At 57.2% G+C, this 22966-nt stretch overlaps 2 protein-coding genes across 2 annotated transcripts; both read right to left on the bottom strand.

The window, feature by feature from the left end:
• On the bottom strand, positions 1-10487 carry PPP1R2 (protein phosphatase 1 regulatory inhibitor subunit 2). Its single transcript, XM_060240947.1, has 5 exons — positions 10373-10487; positions 4224-4301; positions 2323-2423; positions 835-1017; positions 1-169 (listed from the first exon to the last, which is right to left on the bottom strand). Exons 1-5 carry the CDS (start codon positions 10453-10455, stop codon positions 120-122), a joined length of 495 nt encoding a protein of 164 aa, XP_060096930.1. The 5' UTR covers positions 10456-10487; the 3' UTR covers positions 1-119.
• A 7372-nt stretch (positions 10488-17859) lies between these two features.
• APOD (apolipoprotein D) lies at positions 17860-22610 on the bottom strand. The gene is made up of 4 exons (XM_060240949.1): positions 22460-22610; positions 22131-22252; positions 20155-20243; positions 17860-18686 (listed from the first exon to the last, which is right to left on the bottom strand). The coding sequence occupies exons 1-4, from the start codon at positions 22580-22582 to the stop codon at positions 18451-18453; spliced, it is 570 nt and encodes a 189-aa protein (XP_060096932.1). The 5' UTR covers positions 22583-22610; the 3' UTR covers positions 17860-18450.
• Between the last annotated feature and the right edge of the window lie 356 nt (positions 22611-22966).

A 22966-nucleotide genomic window follows, 5' to 3' on the forward strand; every position in this document is an offset into this window, starting at 1 on the left:
TGGTCCAGAGAAAGTGCTCCATTTATTCATGCCAGGGATGTGCTCCCAGCCAGGGTGAGGGGAGGGCTGGCAACAAGGGAGGGGCTCGCAAGAAAACGAGCACTAGAGACACAAGAGGCTCAATTAAAGGTGAAGCAGAAGGATACATTCCGGTTGCGGGGTGCTGCATCTGGAACGCAAATACAAACGTGAAAGGGGGGAGGTGTCAGGAAGCAGCCGCCAGCCAGGCTCAGGTGTGCACATGCTGCCTCCGAGCTGCAGGGAGGGACTTCTGTGCATTCTGCCCAACTCCACAAACCCTCGGTCTGCCTTCCAGGGGAAATAGCAGGGAATGCCGAAGGTTTAGCTCTCACCTCCAGCTCAGAGGGAAAGGGGCAAAGCAGGCTAGAACAGACAGCTCAGTTGCCCAGAGAGTGGGTGTGTATTGATGGAACTCTCTGTCTGGGGCAGTGGTGCTCTGTATTCTTGGTGCTGGGGGGGACACAGTGGGAGGGCTTCTAGTATCCTGGCCCTGCTGGTGGACCTCCTGATGGTCCCTGAGTGACCCAGAGTGTTGGACTGGAAGGGCCACTGGCCAGATCCAACAGGGCTTCTCATGTTCTTATGATGCAAAGACCTGGTTGGATGCCAACTCCTGCTCCGGCAGAACCAAAAGCGATGCCCAGACACTTGGGCAACACAGGCTGAGAGAGGCTGGAAGAATCTGGGCCAGGAGCTCAACAGGATTCTGCCAGCCCCGAGCAGCCTGGAAATGAGTCCCTGCCAGCCAGCCAGCCTCGGGGGAATTCTCTCTGGGCCTGACCAATTGCACACGCTTAGAGGAAAAGAGCTCACCAAGTCCTGGGCTCCTTCGCTCTGAGCCTGCTGCATCCGCCATCTCTTCATCCTCCTCTTCCTCCTCACCTTCATTGGCTGAATCCCCCCGCAGCTCCTTCTCGATCAGCTGCCTGGCCAGCTTGATGTTCTGAGCCTCGTTGTAGTGCATCTTCCTCTTCATTTCAAACTGCCTCTTTTTTTCTGCAGACACAAATATTCAATCATGGCGTCTCCTAGCCGACTAACACCCCCCCCAAAGCCATGGCTGACCCTCTAAGAGGAGGCAGAGCTATTCACAGCTCCCCCCCCCCACACACACACCCAGTTCATGTCCCCTTCCAGCTGCCTGCTGAGCCCTGAGCTGGAGGAGAAAGAGAGGTGGCTAGAGGGGGCCTTCAACAGGTGGGCATCTGGGCACGCCCTTCTAGCTCTCAGCTCTTCCTCCCCAAAGGCCAAGGACAATGCAACCCGAAGCAAACAGTCGTCAAGTCAAAAGGAGGCTCAGACGTCCATTTCCCCAGGCTTTGCGGGCTGTAACAGCTCCAGAGCCAGCCCCACAGAGAGGCTCTGCGATGCTTCTGAAAGGAACTCCGATCATTAAGGTGAAGCTGGAGACCCTGCCTCCGCTCACTGCCTCTCCGCCTCACCTGTGCCCCCCTCCAGGGCTCTCTTGAGAACAGCATGAGGAGGGAACTCCCAGGGACACAGCTCCAGACTTTGTGGAGGGGAAAGACAACAACGGAAGCCAGACTCTGCCAGGTGTGCAGTGCGAATGCGTGAACAACACAATCATGTGCACCGACAGGCCCCACTCCCGCGCAGAACCACTTTGGGAACTGGCTGGCCAATTTTCTGCTCAGATGTGCAGGAGTGAGGCAACGAGCACATGTCGGTCTAAGCCTTTGGGACTCCCAAAAGAGCCACGCTTCAGCCACATGCTGCTGAACCTGCAGAGCTCCATATCCTCACAGCACAGACCCCGCCCCTCCCCAGCCCTGCCTGCTCTCCAAGAGCACTAGCACCAACCCTGCCGTTCTTTCCGGAAGGGCCTGCATGGGTCTGCCTTCCCCATTCTATCCTCAAAACAATCCTCTGAGGTAGGCCAGGCAGGAAGGATCTGAACCCAGGCTGCCCAGACGCTATACGACAGGAAGATGGCTGGAAACTGGACAAGGAGGCAAGTGTGAATTCACATGCCAAAGACTGACCACAATTTCCCAATTTGCCTCTCACCATCCTTGTTGTGAATGTTAAGGGAAGGCTGTTCTGCATGCAACCTGCCTCCTCATGTTCTTAGCTAAAAGAAAAGCCAGCTGTGAAAAAGCAAAATACTGCAAATGACATCACAAGCAAGAGTTCAGACTGTTTGGAAAGGTGTCAGGGAAGAGCTGGAGCGACCCCAAGTTCCTGCATCTTTTGTCTCCAGAACACACGGTGCATTCTAGGCCCCTGCTTGCTGTCTCCCTCCTGCCCTCGCACAGCAGCCAACAAGAAGGCAAGACCTACCGAGCTCTTCTGGAGTCAGCTCTTCCTCATCTTCCTCCTCATCACTGCTCTCTTGTTGAGCAAAGATCTTCGGTCCCTTCCCATCTGCTGCAGCTGCTAACCTGCACAAACACATCACAAGACGGACACAGCTCCTGGCACAATGCAGGCCGAGGGAAGAAGCAGGCCATTCCAGCTGGACCCCAATCCCACCCCAAGGGCCAAAGGAGCTGCCCAGACCACACGAGGGCAGCGACTCTCTCTCTCTTCCACACACACAAGCGCAGACACACAATCAAGCAGCTTCCAATCAGAAACCAGAAGCAAAGCAGTTGTTATGCAAGACAGTGATATCGGTGTCCTTTGGATTTGTTTATACTAGATTTTTTTTGAAAAATCAATTACAGTAAGGTGGGGGTTTTTTCAGCACAAGCTTAACCTCTTAAAGCGAATCCCAAGCCCTTAAGAAGGCAGAGATGGTGTTCGAGGCTCCCGGCGAGAGGGAGAGCAGGGAGGGGGGAGGCCTTTCTTGCATGCCCATTTGGGGGGCCAGGAGGGGATTTTCCTCCAGGCTGGATCGGTCCAGGGCTCCTGGAGATTTTCTGCCTTCCTCTGGGCATCGAGCAGGGGTCACTGGGGACAGCAGTCGTGTATTTCCTGCACTGTACAGGGAGTTGGACTAGATGACCCTTGAGACCCCTTCCAGCTCTGTACCGATGGCTGCTGTTCTAGTCACAGGGGGGAAATAGCCAGCTTTGAGGTGAAGCATAACCAAAAGCGCAGCAGGTCCTGCTCCATATTCCCTATGGCAGGCTTCCCACAGGACCCATCAGCCAGGATCCTGAACATCACCACCCCAGTGGGCGACCTCACCCCTGCCTCAAACAAGCCCTCTCCTCTCCTTCCCAACAGAGTCTTGTTTCCAGCTCGACACAGATGTACAAAGAAGCCAGTCCCAGCCAGGTTCAAGGATTCTTCATTCCTCCTCAGGGCTTACAGGACCACAAGCTTGCTGAGAGTCCTTGTGTGCAGAGAGAGAGTACCAAACAGAAATCAGGATCTGAAGAGAAACAATTCTGCAGCCATGTGGGCTTCACAGCCAGAGGGGGTGGAATGGGGCTCCCAGATTACGCGAAGGCTGCGTTTAAGGACTGCAAGCCAGGGGGCTGTCACTGCTCTTCTGGCTGAGATGCAAACTTGTTCAGAAAACAACTGGCAAAAGAACAGCGGGGAAAGAAGTGAAGCTGTGGCTAGGCAGGAGAGCAGCTGCTGGGACTGGGCAAGTCCCAGGGAAAAAGGCAGGCAAATGCAGTTCACCTTTTCCAAAGTATCTTAAGAGTTAGAAGGGAGCTCCAGGTCAACTAGTCCAACCCCCTGCATGATGCAGGAAATACCTCCTCCCCAGACACACCCAATGACCCCTGCTCCATGCCTAGTTGGCAAAAAGAAAGAAAGAAAGAAAACCCTCTGGACGAAATTGCTTCCTGAAGCCGAAGTGGCCATCAGCATTTCCCTGAGTGTCTCAGAAAGGGCCATGACAACTGAGCACTGATGCAGCCCTTCCCTGCACATATAAGTAAGCCTTGAGCCATGAAAGCAGGTGAATTCATCCCAAGAAGGGATCATAGAATCACAGAGTTGGACGGGACCTCCAGAGCCATCCAGTCCAGCCCCCTGCACAATCCAGGAATTTCAAAAGTACCCCCTCCCTCCCCCCCCCCACACACAGCCCCAATGACCCCCTCCAGGATCCCTGGTCAAAGTGGCCCCCAGCAGAGACAGGAAAAGAGGAGGAGCCTCCCTCAGCACAAACATCCAATGAGCACCCAGACACAAAGCAAAGAGCCAGTCCCGGGAGCCAGAGATGTGGCAGGGGTGAAGAAAGAGCCTCTGATTCACCTTGATCAAGCCGTCGCACTTACTTTTTAGCCAGCACGTCTGCAGTCAGGCCTGGGCTGCACTCCGTGTCACTGCCAGCATCTTCATCATCTCCCACCATGCTAACGAGAGAGAAACAAAAATACTATCAACTGGTGCTGGAAACTGCACATATCAAAAGCCAAAAAAAAAGTTCCACATTCTTGTTTCAAGGGGTCCTCTGATGGTCCCCATAGCAGTACACAAAACAAAAATACACATAAGAAAAAAAAATCTGTAACTACAATAACTGCTAAAAAATAAAAACCAAGGGAGCCAACAGAAATTTGCAACCTGGGACAAATCAATCCTTGATCCAATGCAAAACAAAACAAAACTAAAGCTAGAGAAGTTTAAAGATCTGACATTGAAAACCCCCTTTCCAAAGGGGCAGGAAATGAGCCCCAGAACTTTTTTTTTAAAAGGCGCTGAAAAGTAAACACCATGAATTATTTGCTGGGGAAAACTGGTTGTGCACATTATAGAACACCAAGGGAAACACAAGGGTTTCAGACATCTTTAGCACACATAATCCTAGTGGCTGCCAATATCTGATCTTAGAAACAGATGTGTAAGATCCAACAAGAAGTCAAATCTGCCATGCTCTCTTCTGCTGCACAACAGGGTAAGGCTCGGTTTTCATTTTCCAGCTACTGGTACAACCAAAGCCTCACTCTGAACAGTCTTCACACCCTTCTCTATCTGGCCCTTCAACAACTAAGCATGCTTATGGGATCATTTTGTGTCACATAGAGAAGATACTGGATTTATATCCCGCCCTATACTCTGAATCTCAGAGTCTCAGAGAGGTCACAATCTACCTTCCCCCCCACAACAGACATCCTGTGAGGTGGGTGGGACAGAGAGCTCTTTCAAGGACAACTCCTACAAGAGCTCTGGCTGACCCAAGGCCATTCCAGCAGGTGCAAGTGAAGGAGTGGGGAATCAAACCCAGTTCTCCCAGATAAAGAGTCCTAACCACTACAGCAAACTGGCTCTTCACCCTAGTCCTGTTGTAGGGCAACTGCATCCCACCCCACATACACACACAAGAGCAAACAACAGCAGTATTAATTTTGAAACTATTTATTAAACATTTGACACTTCCCATTGAGTAATTTCCTAAATACAGTTCAAAGTGTCACCAAATTTAGAAAAAAGCGGTAAAATTAAGTTTGACAGGGCAGTAAGTAAATTTTGCATATATTTCAATTTCCCCAAATTTTTTTTGTGTTTTTCTGGAAAAAACTAGACAAAAATCTCTCCCCCCCCTCCCCTGCTTCAAAATTTCCGGAAATGTGACCTCTCTAGGCATTCTGGCCAACTGACCCTGGACCAAAGAGCAGAGCCCCCACCTACCCCTCGCCTCAAGAGTGGGGCTGGGGATGGGGTGGCCCAGGAATCAAGGACTTTGTGAGGCGATGGGAAGCTGCCACTCTTTCTTGCATCTGGAGAGCCATTTGCTCCTCTTCAGGCTCCCATCGCCAAGAACCATCACCGTCTCTTTGTATAAGGTCGGTGCTTCTGGGCAGATGCGGCCTAACAAGACTGGTGCTGGAAGGGCGGCGGCGGTAGCAGCAGAATCCGCATGGCATCTGCCAACCGTTTGGAGGGCTTTGAGAAACGTAGTGAACAAGTACCAGGACAAGGGCAATTCAGGAGGCGTGATATTCTTTTATCAAAGTCAGTCCCCCACGAAGTACGATGAAGTTTATCAGTCAAGGAAAAAGACAGCGACTCCTCTCAGGAATGAAAGAAGGCTGAGCAAGCAGGAAGAGAGCGGCAGTTTTTACAGTGGAGGGAAGCAAAGCAGCAGGTTCCGCAAGGATCGGTAATGATTTGGAGCTGGGGATGAGCACTGGAGCAGCCAAACCATTTCAGCTGCTGAAGACCAAAGCAGAGTCTGAAGAGGCACAAGAGGATTTCTCTAATCTGTGTGAGTGAACAATAACATGGCAAGTAAAGTACAATGTTGGGAACAAAAGTCGTAGCTGTAAATGTTATGCTGACAGGTACTGAACTGTGAATTGCCTGAGACCAATACTGGGAGAGATTCTGGGGCTACAACTCATAGCCCAATGAAAACGGCAACCCACCATGTGGCAGCTTATGAAAAAGGCAAGCTCCATGCTGGGGATGATCAGGGAAGAGGCTGCCAGGATCGTAATGTCCTGGGTGTACGGCTGTGTTGCACCCACACCAGGAATGCTACATGCCGTGTACTGCGCTGCTCATCATATCTCAGAAAGTGTACTGCAAAGCTGGAAAAACTACAGAAGGCGGCCACCAAGATATTCAAGGTGCTGGAGCAGCTTCCCTCTGGGAAAGGCTGAAGAGTTTGGGGCTTTGTTTACGGCTGAGCTAAAAAGGCTGGAAGACTTTCAAGACAGGAAAGAAGATGGAAGACTCAAACTGGATGGAAGAAGACTCAAACTGAATCAGAAAGGGAGCATTTGGAGAGCTCATTTTAAAGATAGCCTCTGAGCTGGCAGTGAAGAAATCTTTCCTTTCTGCTGTCACAGCATCAGCAGAACCTCACCTAGTTCAGTCATTCAAAACAGCATGTAGCTGGGCAATGCTTAGGCAGAGCTGGCTGAACCGGAAGCTGATATTAGCAGGGGTATTTTTGTGAGATCTTCTGTAGATAAAATCTCTCTCATCAATCCAGCTTGGGTACCTCTGGCCACATTCCTATGTTTAGCTTTGGTCTCCCTGAAGGATACTGACAAGACTAAACCACAGGAGCCGTAAAGGTTGTCCTGGCGGGCTGGGGATGTGTGGGTGAGGCCAAAAAAATTATATATATGTATATATAGAGACACACACACACATACTGTGGCTAATAGCCACTGATGGACCTCTGCTCCATATTTTTATCTAACCCCCTCTTGAAGCTGTCTATGCTTGTAGCCGCCACAACCTCCCGGGGCAGTGAATTCCACGTGTGAATCACCCTTTGGGTGAAGAAGGACTTCCTTTTATCCATTCTAACCCAACTGCTCAGCAATTTCATTGAATGCCCACGAGTTCTTGTATTGTGAGAAAGGGAGAAAAGTACTTCTTTCTCTACCTTCTCCATCCCATGCATTATCTTGTAAACCTCTATCATGTCACCCTGCAGTCGACGTTTCTCCAAGCTAAAGAGCCCCAAACGTTTTAACCTTTCTTCGTAGGGAAAGTGTTCCAAACCTTTAATCATTCTAGTTGCCCTTTTCTGCACTTTTTCCAATGCTATGATATCCTTTTTGAGGTGCGGTGACCAGAATTGCACACAGTACTCCAAATGGGACCGCACCATCGATTTATACAGGGGCATTGTGATACTGGCTGATTTGTTTTCAATTCCCTTCCTAATAATTCCCAGCATGGCGTTGGCCTTTTTTATTGCAATCGCACACTGTCTTGACAATTTCAGTGAGTTATCTACCACGACCCCAAGATCTCTCTCTTGGTCAGTCTCTGCCAGTTCACGCCCCATCAACTTGTATTTATAGCTGGGATTCTTGGCCCCAATGTGCATTACTTTGCACTTGGCCACATTGAACCGCATCTGCCACGTTGATGCCCACTCACCCAGCCTCAACAGATCTCTTTGGAGTTCCTCACAATCCTCTCTGGTTCTCACCACCCTGAACAATTTAGTGTCATCTGCAAACTTGGCCACTTCACTGCTCACTCCCAACTCCAAATCATTTATGAACGTGTTCATCAATGTGCCTACTCATTCTGTCCTTGATAATGGTTTCTACCAATTTTTCCGGTATTGAAGTCAGACTGACTGGCCTGTAGTTTCCCGAATCTCCTCTGGAACCCTTTTTAAAGATGGGGGTGACATTTGCTACCTTCCAGTCCTCAGGAACGGAGGCAGATTTTAATGAAATATTACAAATTTTTTTCAGAAGATCCAAAAGTTCAACTTTGAGTTCTTTCAGAACTCTTGGATGTATGCCATACGGACCTGGTGACTTAGTTTTTAATTCATCCATCAGTTGTAGGACCTCTTCTCTCGTCACCTCAATCTGACTAAGGTCTTTCAACACCCCTTCCAATATAAGTGGTTCTGGAGCAGGCAAACACTTCTCATCTTCCACAGTGAAAACGGAGGCAAAAAATGCATTCAGCTTCTCAGCCATTTCCCTATCCTCCTTCAGTAATCCTTTGACCCCTTGGTCATCCAAGGGCCCCACTGCCTCCCTGGCTGGTTTCCTGCTTCTAATATATTTGAAGAAATTTCTATTGTTGGTCTTTATGCTTTTCACAATATGCTCCTCATAGTCCCTTTTTGTCTGCCTGATCAGAGTCTTGCATTTGATCTGCCACTGCCTGTGTTCCCTTTTATTAATCTCACTTGGATTAGCTTTCCACTGCTTAAAGGAGTCCTTCTTACCTTTTACAGCTTCCATTACTTTGTTTGTTAACCATGCAGGCCTTCTCTTATACCTGTTTGTACCTTTCCTAATTTGTGGTATATATTTTATCTGAGCTTCTAGGATTGTATTTTTAAATAGCCTCCAAGCTTCCCCAAGGGTTTTGACTGTATTTACCTTTCCTTTCAGTTTCCTCTTCACATGCCTCCTCATCTCAGAGAATTTACCCCTTTTAAAGTTAAACATGGTTGTGCTGGTCTTTTGGGGCAATTCCCTATTTATACAAATGGTGAAATCAATAACATTATGGTCACTGCTCCCAAGCGGTGCAATCACTTGTACATCTCTCACCAAGTCTTGGGCATTACTTAGGACCAAATCCAGGATCGCCCCACCCCTGGTAGGTTCTGAGACCATCTGCTCCATAGCACAGTCATTGAGAGCATCTAGAAACTCAGTCTCTTTCTCTCGACCAGAACACATATTGACCCAATCAATCTGCGGGTAGTTAAAATCACCTATGATGACACAGTTTTTATGTCTAGCCACTATCTTTAAGCTTTCCATCATAACAAACTCCCATAGTTAAATTTCCTTTTTGGCCCTCTATTTCAACCCAAAACATTTCTAGAAGGGAATCTAATTCTCTGACCTCAGTCTTACTGGACCGAATGCCCTCTCTGACACACAGCGCCACCCCCCCTCCAACCCTTCCCACCCTATCCTTCCGATATAACTTATATCCAGGAATCACCGTGTCCCACTGATTCTCCTCATTCCACCAAGTTTCTGAAATTCCCACAATGTCTCTGTTTTCTCCCAACACTAAACATTCCAGCTCACCAATTTTACTTTGAAGACTTCTAGCATTTGCGTACAAACATCTATAATTTCCCAGGCAAGCTAGGCCCACCGCCTTCCTCCTGCCGCCTCGAGACTCTGGCAGGCAGTCCATTCTCTTTGTCACCATCTCAGTGGACAACTCTGATCTGGTAGAAAAGTAACAGCTAACCCTTCATCTCTTTGACATGAGTCCTCCCGAACCAGAGACATTTCATCTCCTGTCGGCTTTCCCCCAAGATTTCGTTTAAAAACTGCTCTGCCACCTTTTTGATTTTAAGCACCAGCAGCCTGGTTCCATCCGAGGACAAGTGGAGCCCATCTTTTTTGTACAGCTCCCTCTTGTTCCAGAAAGCATCCCAGTGCCAAACAACTTAAACCCTTCCTCCTTACACCATCATCTCATCCACACATTGAGACTTCTAATTTGTGCCTGTCTCTCCAGCCCTGCATGTGAAACAGGCAGCACTTCTGAGAAGGCTACCTTGGAGATCCTGCCCTTGGAGGTCCTCCCGCCTAGCAGCCTAAATTTTTCCTCCAGGACCTCACGACTGCATTTCCCCACATTGTTGGTGCCAACATGCACCACGAACACAGGCTCCTCCCCAGCACTGTCTATCTACTACACCCGTAATGTCCGCTACCTTCTCACCAGGCAGGCAAGTCACCATACGGTCAGCACGGGGTTTTGCCACCCAGCTGTCTACTTGCTTAAGGATCGAATCACCAACTACCAAGACCCCCCCTCTCCCCCTGCCCAGGGATGGTTCCTTGGCACGAAAGGATACCCGCTCACCAACCGAAGAAGAGGGCCCTTCTGAGGGCACATTCCCCTTATCCTCAGCATGGTGCCCTGTTCCCTCTCAACCCTCGTGCTCCAACCAGCTACGGCACGGGCAGCCTCTCGCCTATCCTTGAAGGGCAGGTGGTGGCCCAACTGAGGGTACCTGTGGTAGGGTGTGCTGGGCTCGTCTATCTTCATCAAGCCGTAGTCCTTGCCAGGCGGGTGATAGGTGGCCAAGATGTTCATCTCATCCCACTTCTGGCTCTTCTTGCTGCAAGGGAAGGGGGGGGTTGTATCCATGAGTCCACCTGCCCGCCTCCTTCCATCCTCAGAGCCCACAGCCTCACAGGCAGCCAGAGAGACCAAAAGCCCCCTCCCACCAGTTTTGGGGACCATTTGGCTGTTCGGAGGGACAGGGAAGGAGGGGGCAGACCCGACTTCCTTCCTTTCCCACTCAGGAGGGGCATGGGGATGCCATCCTCCAGGCAGGGCCTGGAGATCTCCCAGGCTGAGTCTGGGGAGGAGGCAGCTGGAGGGGGAGGGTCCAGGCCCTCCTTCCTTCCTCCCTGGCTCAGGAGGGGCGTGGGATGCCACCCTCCAGGCAGGGCCTGGGGATCTCCCAGGCTGAGTCTGGGGAGGGGAGGGGGCAGCTGGAGGGGGAGGGTCCAGGCCCTCCTTCCTTCCTCCCTGGCTCAGGAGGGGCATGGGGATGCCACCCTCCAGGGTGGGCCTGGGGATCTCCCGGGCTGAGTCTGCAGAGGGGAGGGGGCTCACCCACAGGGGTGGGGCTGGAGGGGAAGGATCCAGGCCCTCCTTCCTTCCTGGCTCAGGAGAGGCGTGGGATGCCACCCTCCAGGCGGGGCCTGGGGATCTCCCAGGCTGAGTGTAGAGGGGGCTGACCCATGGGGCTGGAGGGGGTGGGTCCAGGCCCTCCTTCCTCCCTGGCTCAGGAGGGGCATGGGATGCCACCCTCCAGGCGGGGCCTGGGGATCTCCCGGGCTGTGCAGAGGGGGCTGACCCACAGGGGTGGGGCTGGAGGGGGAGGGTTCAGGCCCTCCTTCCTCCCTGGCTCAGGAAGGGCATGGGATGCCACCCTCCAGGCGGGGCCTGGGGATCTCCCGGGCTGTGCAGAGGGGGCTGACCCACGGGGGTGGGGCTGGAGGGGGAGGGTTCAGGCCCTCCTTTCTGGCTCAGGAGGGGCATGGCATGCCATCCTCCAGGCGGGGCCCGGAGATCTCCCGGGCTGAGCCTGGGGAGGGGGCAGCTGGAGGGGGTCCAGGCCCTCCTTCCTTCCTGGCTCAGGAGGGGCGCGGGATGCCACCCTCCAGGCGGGGCCTGGGGATCTCCGGGGCTGACTCACGGGGGTGGGGCTGGAGAGGGAGGGTTCAGGCCCTCCTTCCTCCCTGGCTGAGGGGCATGGGATGCCACCCTCCAGGCGGGGCCTGGGGATCTCCCGGGCTGTGCAGAGGGGGCTGACCCACGGGGTGGAGCTGGAGGGGGAGGGTTCAGGCCCTCCTTTCTGGCTCAGGAGGGGCATGGCATGCCATCCTCCAGGCGGGGCCCGGAGATCTCCCGGGCTGAGCCTGGGGAGGGGGCAGCTGGAGGGGGAGGGTCCAGGCCCTCCTTCCTCCCTGGCTCAGGAGGGGCATGGGGATGCCACCCTCCAGGGTGGGCCTGGGGATCTCCCGGGCTGAGTCTGCAGAGGGGAGGGGGCTCACCCACGGGGGTGGGGCTGGAGGGGAAGGGGAAGGGTCCAGGCCCTCCTTCCTTCCTCCCTGGCTCAGGAGGGGCGTGGGATGCCACCCTCCAGGCGGGGCCTGGGGATCTCCCAGGCTGAGTCTGGGGAGGGGAGGGGGCAGCTGGAGGGGGAGGGTCCAGGCCCTCCTTCCTCCCTGGCTCAGGAGGAGCGTGGGATGCCACCCTCCAGGCGGGGCCTGGGGATCTCCCTGGATGTGCAGAGGGGGCTCACCCACGGGGGTGGGGCTGGAGGGGAAGGGTTCAGGCCCTCCTTCCTTCCTGGCTCAGGAGAGGCGTGGGATGCCACCCTCCAGGCGGGGCCTGGGGATCTCCCAGGCTGAGTGTAGAGGGGGCTGACCCACGGGGCTGGAGGGGAAGGGTTCAGGCCCTCCTTCCTCCCTGGCTCAGGAGGGGCATGGGATGCCACCCTCCAGGCGGGGCCTGGGGATCTCCCGGGCTGTGCAGAGGGGGCTGACCCACAGGGGTGGGGCTGGAGGGGGAGGGTTCAGGCCCTCCTTCCTCCCTGGCTCAGGAAGGGCATGGGATGCCACCCTCCAGGCGGGGCCTGGGGATCTCCCGGGCTGTGCAGAGGGGGCTGACCCACGGGGGTGGGGCTGGAGGGGGAGGGTTCAGGCCCTCCTTTCTGGCTCAGGAGGGGCATGGCATGCCATCCTCCAGGCGGGGCCCGGAGATCTCCCGGGCTGAGCCTGGGGAGGGGGCAGCTGGAGGGGGTCCAGGCCCTCCTTCCTTCCTGGCTCAGGAGGGGCGCGGGATGCCACCCTCCAGGCGGGGCCTGGGGATCTCCGGGGCTGACCCACGGGGGTGGGGCTGGAGGGTCCAGGCCCTCCTTCCTTCCTCCCTGGCTCAGGAGGGTTGTGGGATTCCATCCTCCAGGCGGGGCCTGGGGATCTCCCGGGCTGTGCAGAGCGGGCTGACCCATGGGGGTGGGGCTGGAGGGGGAGGTCCAGGCCCTCCTTCCTCCCTGGCTCAGGAGGGGCGTGGGATGCCACCCTCCAGGCGGGGCATGGGGATCTCCCGGGCTGTGCAGAGGGGGCTGACCCACGGGGTGGGGCTGGAGGGGGAGGGTTCAGGCCCTCCTTTCTGGCTCAGGAGGGGCATGGCATGCCATCCTCCAGGCGGGGCCTGGGGATCTCCGGGGCTGACCCATGGGGGTGGGGCTGGAGGGGGAGGTCCAGGCCCTCCTTCCTCCTGGCTAGGAGGGGTGTGGGATGCCACCCTCCAGGCGGGGCCTGGGGATCTCCCGGGCTGAGTGTAGAGGGGGCTGACCCACGGGGGTGGGGCTGGAGGGGGAGGGTCAGGTCCTCCTTCCTTCCTGGCTCAGGAGGGGCGGGGATGCCACCCTCCAGGCGGGGCCTGGGGATCTCCGGGGCTGACCCACGGGGGTGGGGCTGGAGGGGGAGGGTCCAGGCCCTCCTTTCTTCCTGGCTCAGGAGGGGCGTGGGATGCCACCCTCCAGGCGGGGCCTGGGGATCTCCCGGGCTGTGCAGAGCGGGCTGACCCATGGGGGTGGGGCTGGAGGGGGAGGTCCAGGCCCTCCTTCTCTCCCTGGCTCAGGAGGGGCGTGGGATGCCACCCTCCAGGCGGGGCATGGGGATCTCCCGGGCTGTGCAGAGGGGGCTGACCCACGGGGTGGGGCTGGAGGGGGAGGGTTCAGGCCCTCCTTTCTGGCTCAGGAGGGGCATGGCATGCCATCCTCCCAGGCGGGGCCTGGGGATCTCTCCGGGGCTGACCCATGGGGGTGGGGCTGGAGGGGGAGGTCCAGGCCCTCCTTCCTCCCTGGCTCAGGAGGGGTGTGGGATGCCACCCTCCAGGCGGGGCCTGGGATCTCCTGGGCTGAGTGTAGAGGGGGCTGACCCACGGGGGTGGGGCTGGAGGGGGAGGGTCCAGGTCCTCCTTCCTTCCTGGCTCAGGAGGGGCGGGGATGCCACCCTCCAGGCGGGGCCTGGGGATCTCTGGGCTGACCCACGCGGGGGTGGGGCTGGAGGGGGAGGGTCCAGGCCCTCCTTTCTTCCTGGCTCAGGAGGGGCGTGGGATGCCACCCTCCAGGCGGGGCCTGGGGATCTCCCGGGCTGTGCAGAGGGGGCTGACCCAGGGGGGGTGGGTCTGGAGGGGGAGGGTCCAGGCCCCTCCTTCCTCCCTCCCTGGCTCAGGAGGGGCGGGGGATGCCACCCTCCAGGCGGGGCCTGGGATCTCCCGGGCTGTGCAGAGGGGGCTGACCCACGGGGGTGGGGCTGGAGGGGGAGGGTCCAGGCCCTCCTTCCTTCCTCCCTGGCTCAGGAGGGGCGGGGATGCCACCCTCCAGGCGGGGCCTGGGGATCTCCCGGGCTGTGCAGAGGGGGCTGACCCACGGGGTGGGGCTGGAGGGGGAGGGTTCAGGCCCTCCTTTCTGGCTCAGGAGGGGCATGGCATGCCATCCTCCAGGCGGGGCCTGGAGATCTCCGGGCTGAGCCTGGGGAGGGGGCAGCTGGAGGGGGTCCAGGCCCTCCTTCCTTCCTGGCTCAGGAGGGGCGGGGATGCCACCCTCCAGGCGGGGCCTGGGATCTCCCGGGCTGAGTGTAGAGGGGCTGATCCACGGGGGTGGGGCTGGAGGGGGGAGGGTCCAGGTCCTCCTTCCTTCCTCCCTGGCTCAGGAGGGTCGTGGGATGCCACCCTCCAGGCGGGGCCTGGGGATCTCCCGGGCGGGGGGCTCACCCGGTGGGGCTGCGGCTCTGGGGTCTTCGGGGCGCCGCGGGGAGGCTTCGGAGGAGGCGGAGGGGTAGAGTCGCCGGAGGAGGCCGGGGCTGGAGGAGGGCAGGTTGGGGCGGCTTTCGGCGCTGCCCAGGGAGAGTCCGGCGCCGCTGGCGGTGCTTGTGCCGCTGCTGGAGCGGTTCTTGAGGATGCCTTTGACGGGCCTTCCGGAGCCCGACGCCGCCTTCGCCGCATCCATCGCGGCCGCCCCGCCAGGCCAGGCCAGGCCCCGCCCGACCCTTGCGCCGGCACCGCACCGCACCCTACTGCGCACGCGCACGCCGCCGCCACGCCCACCACGCCGCGCAAGCGCAGACTGCCGAGGCGCGTCGGGCGGGGCGGTAGGGGCGCGGCGCGGGCGTCACAAGCAGGGGCGTGGCCTCCGGGCGCCGGGAGAAAGCGCGCCTGCGCAGAGTTCGTTCGCGGGGAGGGGGCGGAGCCTGCGACGGGGCGTGGCTGCTTGACAGGCTGCGGGGCCTCCTCCCCCCTCTGCCGCTGGCTCCGCCCCCTCTCGTCCCGCCTCCGCCTGCCCCGCCCCTGGGGAGAGAGAGGGAGGAGCCCTGTGGCTGGGGGCGGGGCGGAAGGGCAGAGGCGGGGCCAAGGCCCACCCGGGGACATCTGGGGCTTTGGGGGTGGAGCCAGGAGCCCCCTTGAACTGCAAAGCGTGGTCTGGCCCCCAGGGTTAAAGGGCCTTTGCAAGACCTTCCCTCCACTGGGAAGAATGAAGGAGAGGGGCACCTTCTTTGGGCGCTCATAGAATTGCAGCCCCTGGTCCAATCCTTTTGAAACTTGACGGGTGTTTTGAGGAGATGCATCAGATGCTGTGCTGCAAATTTGGTGCATCTACCTCAAACAACACCCCCCCCCCAGGGCCCCAGATACCCACGGACCAATTCTCCATTATACCCTATGGGAATCGGTCTCCCTAGGGAATAATGGCGCGCCCAGCAGGCAGTTCCACCCCACCACGCACCCTGCTTTCGGATGACCCTGAAGCGAGGGGGAGGGCTTCCAAACTAGGTGATCCCCTGCCCCCACCTGGGGATTGGCAACCCTAGACTAGGCCGGGGGGGAGGCTGCAAGCAAGCCACACACGTGCAATCAGGGCTGCGAGGCTGCGTCGGGCTGGTCCAGCAGTTCCGCCCCCTCCCCATTCCTTGTCTTGTCCTCTCCCCTGCAGGGGAGAGGAGGGGGGGAAAGGCCCTCTGCCTGAGGCCCCGGAGAGCTGCTGCTGCCCATCTGAGGGAGCGGAGCAGCTTCCTGTGTGAGGCCAGTTTGGTTTGGGGTCCTGGAAGGGGTTTTCTGCCCCCATCTTCTGGGCATGGTTCAGGGGTCAATGGGGATGCATGGGGGGAGGTATTTGTGAATTTCCTGCACTGTGCAGGGGTTGGACTAGATGACCCTGGAGGCCCCTTCCAACTCTATGACACTCGTGCACCTGCTAATATCACAACTGAAAGCCCAGCTTTCGATACATGGTCTGTGACCTGGCCAGGGAAGAGGTCCATCAGGAAAGGGTGGGAGGGGAGCCAAGCGACTACTAGTGAGAATTGGAATACAGGACTCCCTGGGCAGACACAATCCTGGAATCTTACCACAAAATCCTCCATTCTAAAAAAGTGGATCCAAGATTTGGGTCATGGGCAGGCCCTTGAATTCAGCAGGAGCTCACAGGAGCACAGCTCCTGTACCTTTCTGAGGGTTCCCTCACCTCCTTCCCACCTCCCTCCCTTGTGCACTGAATAGTAGGTGCAGCTGCATAACCATCCCTGGATTAGGAGAGCAGGCAGCCAGCCAGCAGGGTCAAGCTCCCAGTAGCCCTCATTAACCCTGGAGAAACTCACACCACTGCAGGGTGACATGATAGAGGTTTACAAGGTTATGCATGGGATGGAGAAAGTAGAGAAATAAGTCCTTTTCTCCCTTTCTCACAATACAAGAACTCGTGGGCATTCAATGAAATTGCTGAGCAGTCAGGTTAAAACGGATAAAAGGAAGTCCTTCTTCACCCAAAGGGTGATTAACGTGTGGAATTCACTGCCACGGGAGGTGGTGGCAGCTACAAGCATAGCCAGCTTCAAGAGGGGATTAGATAAACATCTGGAGCAGAGGTCCATCAGTGGCTATTAGTCCCAGCATATTATTGGAACTGTCTGAGGCAGTGATGCTGTGTATTCTTAGCGCTTGGGGGGGCACAGTGGGAGGGCTTCTAACCCCACTTGTGAACCTCCTGATGGTACTTGGGGTTTTTTGTTTTGTTTTTGGCCACTGTTGGACACAGAGTGTTGGACTGTGCTTCCCTAGCCAGGTCACAGACCATGTGAATCGTTGGACACAGTGATTCCTCAGTGGAACAGTTTTCCTCCTTGGGAGGTGGTGGGCTCTCCTTCCTTGGAGGTTTTTGAACAGAGTCTAGATGGCCATCTGACGGCAATGAAGATCCTGTGAATTTAGGGGGAGCTGTTTGTGAGTTTCCTGCATTGTGCAGTGGGTTGGACTAGATGGCCCTGGAGGTCCCTTCCAACTCTATGATTCTATGACTGGATGGGCCATTGACCTGATCCAACATGGCTTCTCTTATGTTCTTCTGTGATTTTGGGTGGCAGGTGGCTTGCTGGCCTTTTGATCCACACATGGCTCTCTAGCCAGCCCAAGCAGGCCTTGCTCCCTCCGGGCTGTCTTTTCTTGCATTGGGTTGCTTTTGGCAGAAGGGGGGCAGCATATACTAATGAGTTATGCTAATGAGCTCCACCACCTATTTTTCTACAAAATGATCCCTAGTCATGGGCAAAGCATAGCTGAGCAAAGTTCCCTCTAAGCTGCAGAGTCTTGTGAGCAAAAATTCTCCTTTGTGAGCTCCTGGTATGAAAGTTGTAAGCGACTACATCAATTATTGTGCTCTGGGGTCATCCTTCCTGAGCTAAGACCAAAATGTGTGAGCTGGAGGCTAACAATCTGTGAGCTAGCTCACGCTAACTCAGCTTAGAGGGAACCCTGCCTGTGAGGTATGGAGTGCTGCAGAACCAAAAGCGCAGAAGTGGGAGGGGGGGCACACCCCTCTTGGCCTCTGCTTTGCAGGCCGCTTCCTGCCTCGGTAGCACAGCACTGGGAGGACCCCATCCCGAAGTCCAGCCCAGGGAGAACACATCAAGCAAAGTCAGGCACTACATGCAAACTGCTTGGTTTATTCTGAGCGAGTAGCCGGAAGTTTCCTGGCAGGGGAATCTGGGGTGCTGCTTGCAGTAGGGACTTCCCCACGCCTGGCACCTCTTGGGCTCTTCACCCTCACCTGCCAGGGCCAAAGCACAGGAAAGGAACCCTGGGAGTCTCCTGCCTCGGTATCCCAGCAGTGTTTTCTCAGGGAAACTGGGAGGAGAGACAAGGGGGGGCCACAGTTATGGGGTTTTTAAAAGAAATTGTGGAGCCCCTCCCCCAGCCACGCCTCCCAGGGTGTCCTCTGGTTCTGTGTTGAGGAATCGCCCAGAGCAGCTGGATGGGGGGGGGTGACTAGTTTCCCTGCACTCCCCTTGAATTAGTGACTTGAAGACAACTGCGGGGAAGAGGCAGGCTTCTAGAAAGGCCCTCAAGCGCTACAGGAGACGGCAGCAGCCAATCACCCTCCCACCTCTGCGTCCCCAAAGGGCGGTGGAGAGAGGAGGGGGCAGCGGCCCACGTCGGTAAGGGCTTCGCTGCTTGGGATCCAAGAGCCGGGAAGCAGCAGGGGCAAGCGGGGCCGCGGGGGAGCTGGGCACAGCGCTACATGTCCTTGGGGCAGTTCAGCTGGTTGGTGGGCCTCATCCCATCCGTGTCAATCTCGTAGGACTGGAGGATGTCCTTCAGGTGCTCCACGGTGTCTGGGTGCAGCTGGGGGGTCCGGGACAGGATCCAGGCGTCGTCCATGTGGAAGACCCAGAGGAAAGGCAGGCAGGAGTACACCAGGGAGTAGTGGTTGTAGTCCGTGGAGATGACCTTGTAGGGGGCGGCAGGCAGGACTGGGGGGAAAGAGCAGGGCCTGTCAGGGGGGAGGAGGGCAGGCCTGCTGCCGGGACCCCCCCCCCACACACACACACACTGGGAGGGAGGGGGGCACAGCAGGGAGCACTGCTAGGCCTCGGAGCCATCCGCCTCGCCCCCCTCAGCCTCCCCCTCTGGCTGGAGCAGCTCAGAGGCCTCCTCTGACCCACAGCCCTTGTGGCCGAAGCAGCAGGGAGAGAGACCAGGACTTGTGGAGCAGAAGGGGACTGTGGTGCCCAAAGGCCTGTTCTCACACCCCTGGAACAGAGCGCAACAGGGAGGCGCTTCTCACCCCCAGAGGATGCCGCCCTTTCTTCTTTTGACTGGCCGTACCAAATGGCTGTGGAGGGATGAGGCGGGGGGGGGTCTTTCTTGTGTTGTAAAGGAAGGGGCAGAGCAGCTTTCATGTCCCTTTTTGAAGCAAAGCAAACCTGTCCCAAACAGTCTTTCTCCCCCCTCCTCCTCCTCTGGGGGACTTGCAGCCAGTGGGTGGCCATGTGGGGTGAGCGGTGCTCAAGCCCTTGCTGTGTGCCCTCCCAAACCCCAGGCCCTCTGGATCAGTGGGGCCATTGCCCTGCCAGCCAGCCAGCCTTTGGAAGCAGAGATGGTGCTGCTCTGCGCTAATTCCACCCCCCCCCCAGCCACTGGTGGTCCCGGGTCCTCCAAGGGGGCTGTGAGCAGAACAGTGGAGAGCAACAGCCACCCCACCCACTGAAGGAGGAGGAGGGGCCACCAGGTCTGTGGGGCTGGCTGTGCACCTAGGGAGAAGAACTGGGCAGGGGGAAATGACTGAGGGCAGCGGCCAGTCCTCCTGGAGCCTGTTTGCCCAAGCTGAGAAATGGGCACCCAGAGGGACCAGGGGTGAGGGTAGGCTTCCCAGTCCCCAGGTCCCAGAGGGGGGTCCCCCGCTTTTACAGGCTTCCCCCCTCCCCCAGCCAGCTGGCCGGCGGGGGAAGCCCCGCCCCCAGAGCCATCATGCACCTCCATGAACGATTCCCGTAGGGAATGATGGGGAATTGATCTGTGGGTATCGGGGGCTCTGGGGAGGCTGTTTTTTGAGATAGAGGCACCAAATTTTCAGTATAGCATCTAGTGCCTCTCCCCAAAATACCTCCCATGTTTCAAAAAGATTGGACCAGGGGGTCCAAGTCTATGAGCCCCAAAAGAAGGTGCCCCTATCCTTCATTATTTCCTATGGAAGGAAGGCATTGAAAAGGTGTTCAGTCCCTTTAAATGTGATGGCCGGAACTCCCTTGGAGTTGAATTGTGCTTGTCACACCCTTGCTCCTGGCTCCACCCCCAAAGTCCCCAGATATTTCTTGAATTGGACTTGGCAACCCTAGGTGGGGGGTGTCCTTCCATCCGGGCACGTCTGGTGGGCCTGACTGGACTCAGCCTCTGTTCTGCTGCTCCCCCCTCCCTCTAGAGGCCTCTCTGGCCACTTACGCCAGTGGAACTTGATGTGCAGCTGGGCGGGCTGGTCAGGATCGGCTTGCCAGGCTTCCCCCTCCGCCTCGTTGATGGTGCCGTCCGAGCTACAAGAGGAGTGGGAGGAAGGGCCCATTACCGGCTGGTAGGGGTGAGGGGGGGGAGATTGGTCTGGAGGTGGGAGTTGCCCCAGCCCCTTGAAGGCCTCCTCCTCCTCCTCCTCCTCGGGGCTCTGGGTGGGCAAGGAGAAGCAAGCCTTGCTGGCTGCTGAGAGGAACCACTCCCTGGCTCAGGCGCTCTCTTGCGTGTGGCTGACCCAAAAGGAGGGCTTCTTCCCCTCAAGGCCCCCACCCCGGATTCCTGCCCTGAGGGAGAAGGGGAAGTCACCCGAGGACCGTCCGACCCCCTGAGGATGTTGGCTTCTCGGGACGTGGTGCTGCCAGGGGACCAGGAGGAAACAGCCCAGTGGGGCTAGCAGGGGCAGCAGCCTTAGAGTCTGCAATTCGCTCGAAAACTAATAGCAACTTTTGGCAGAGGAAATACATGCCGGAGAGTGCAGGTGGGAGGCAGGGATAGTTGACCTGCTCTAGCTAACTAGGTGGTGTTGGATGCCGGTTGCACGTCCAGCTGCCCTGGTGCAAGATGGAGAGATCCCACACCTCCTTTGGGTGCCTGCAAGACAGAAGGCACCAGGAAGCGGAAACAGAGGAGACGGCTCCTTAGGAGTAGCTGCCTCCTTCAAAGGGAAGGGAAGGGAAGGATGCTTTCTGTGCCTGACCTCTCTCTCACTCTCTGCCTACACTCTTTGGTGCCTTCTCTCAAGGCTGAGGCAGGAGACAGTGCAAAGCCCCCACTTCCAGCACAGGGGACTCTCAGGAGCGGACTGAGCAAAGCTGCAATGTGGAAATGTGCTGGAGCAGAGCCCTTCAAGAGCAGGCCAATCAGTGAAATGCAAGGCAAAGGCAACGCTCCACTTGCCAACTGACCCCGGCCTGCTCCTGGCAGTCCCCCCTCCTCTCCCTGACCTGGGAAATGGGCCCAGTGGCACAACCCCCCCATCCCCACGGGCCTGTCTGCGAAGGCCTCCTGCCAGGGTCTGTGGTTGTGCCTGGGCCAGTGCAGGGAATCGCCAGCCACTCTGGCCCAGAAGTGCAGGGGGCAGGGGAGGGAAAGAGACGAGGAAGCCCCCAGCCTCACTCTCCCCATGAGACGGGCAGGAGTCCCCTTCATAGCCCCTCAGCTGGGGCCAAAGCACCAGGCAGATATGCAGCTGGCTGGGGAGGCAGTGCAGCAGCCACACGCTGGGAATGTCATGGGTGCTGGGGACCCTGCAGAAGAAGCTGAGCCTGCAGAAGAAACTGTGCCCCTGCCACCTGCACCAGTGCCCCTGCCTCCTGCTGGAGAAGATCCAAGCCCCCCTGCCTCGCCCTCTCGGGTGGCTCGTGTGCATGACCGCCTTCGTCAGGACCTCAGGGATGGGAGGAGGGCGGCACGCTCACGAGCAAGACGCTCCCTGAGCCGTGAGTTTTGAAAGGATTCTGGCCCTTCTGGAGTGAGGATGATTGAGTCTCAGCAGGATCCTGGCTGCCTCTCTGAGCCAGCAATTAGCCCAAATGGGCAACAGCCAGCAGAGGGCTATATAGCTGTGGGCTTTGGGAGGAGGCTTTGTGGAAGCAACTAGTCACTTACCTGACGTTCTAGCATCCACTTCGGCTTTTGACTTTGGCTTCTGGACTCCCTGACTTTGGCTTTGACTTCTGGACCCCCTGACTTCGGCTTCTGAACCTCTGACCTGTGATACCTGGACTGTGATTCAGTTTTGGCGCCTTGGACCCTCTTTGCTCACCAGCTACAGACCTTGGACTGCCCCTGGACTTTGCCTGACCCGGCCTCAGCCCGTGACAGGGAACATGCATGCTCACATGCACAACCCCCCCCCCCCCAATTCTCTCAGTCATGGCACTGCACCCCCCACTCCCCTCAGAGATACTTACAGAAGTTCTTTGTTCACCACTTTAAACTTCCCATTTTCCTTCCGGGAATAATTTGTCTGGAAACAGTCGCTTTTTTCAGAATTTGACAGCAGCTTTTCGATCACGTACCATTTCCCCAGATACTAAAGAGAAAGAAGCAGATTACTGTTCTGAACACAGAGAGATGGCCAAGAAGGTGGCGTGGCCATGCCCCTCCAAAGCAAGGCAGGTCTGGTGAGGGTCTGCTAAGCCCCGGATGACCAGTTCTCCCCCCCCCCCGCCTCACCCTTGTGCCTGTTGAGGGAGTGGCCCCCTGGGATCTGGTGTGTGTGTGTGTGTGTTCCTCCTACCTTGGAGACATCAAACTCCTCCTGAACGGGTGGGGCTGGGCACTTCCCCATGTGGAAGGTTTGCCCCCAGGCTTCATGGAGACATCCCAGGAGGATGGGCAGCAATGCCAGGGTGCCCAGCATGGTGGCAGGCAGGAGCCGGAAGACCAACCTGGAAGGAAGAAGGCCGGGTGGGTGGGCACAAGGCAGCCTGGCTAAGCAAGCATCCACAGTGAAGGGGAGTCTGCCTGAGTCTCTGCACACAGGGGGCGGGGGGTGGGCAGAGAAGCAACAGGAGAGGGGCCCGCCAGGAGGAGGGAGGGAGAGAATTCATCCTCCATTCAGTGACAGGTGATAGTCATTCATAGGCATTGAAGCCCCAAGTGGATAAAATGGAGCGCTGAAATCTCCCCGGGGGGGGGGGGGGGCGGAAGGTTCCTCCGTGGAACAACCCCGGAAGGGGCTTGAGGAAGACAGCACGGGGGGGGGGGGGGGGAGCTAAACCTTGTCCAGCCTTTCCCTGGCTCT

This window comes from Heteronotia binoei, chromosome 6, assembly GCF_032191835.1.
Source record: "Heteronotia binoei isolate CCM8104 ecotype False Entrance Well chromosome 6, APGP_CSIRO_Hbin_v1, whole genome shotgun sequence".
NCBI classification, from domain to species: Eukaryota; Metazoa; Chordata; class Lepidosauria; order Squamata; family Gekkonidae; genus Heteronotia; species Heteronotia binoei.

Bases quoted from the DNA above. Each gene is read 5' to 3' on its own strand.
- PPP1R2 (XM_060240947.1), bottom strand. From the start codon at position 10,455: ATGAACATCTTGGCCACCTATCACCCGCCTGGCAAGGACTACGGCTTG. The intron at 4,302-10,372 runs GTACCCTCAGTT...CTCTCTCGTTAG, and splicing joins CCCAGCACACCCTACCACAG to CATGGTGGGAGATGATGAAG. The intron at 1,018-2,322 runs GTAGGTCTTGCC...TTGTGTCTGCAG, and splicing joins GCTGACTCCAGAAGAGCTCG to AAAAAAAGAGGCAGTTTGAA.
- APOD (XM_060240949.1), bottom strand. From the start codon at position 22,582: ATGCTGGGCACCCTGGCATTGCTGCCCATCCTCCTGGGATGTCTCCAT. The intron at 20,244-22,130 runs GTAAGTATCTCT...CTCCTCTTGTAG, and splicing joins GTGGTGAACAAAGAACTTCT to CTCGGACGGCACCATCAACG. The intron at 18,687-20,154 runs GTAAGTGGCCAG...CTTTCCCCCCAG, and splicing joins GCACATCAAGTTCCACTGGC to TCCTGCCTGCCGCCCCCTAC.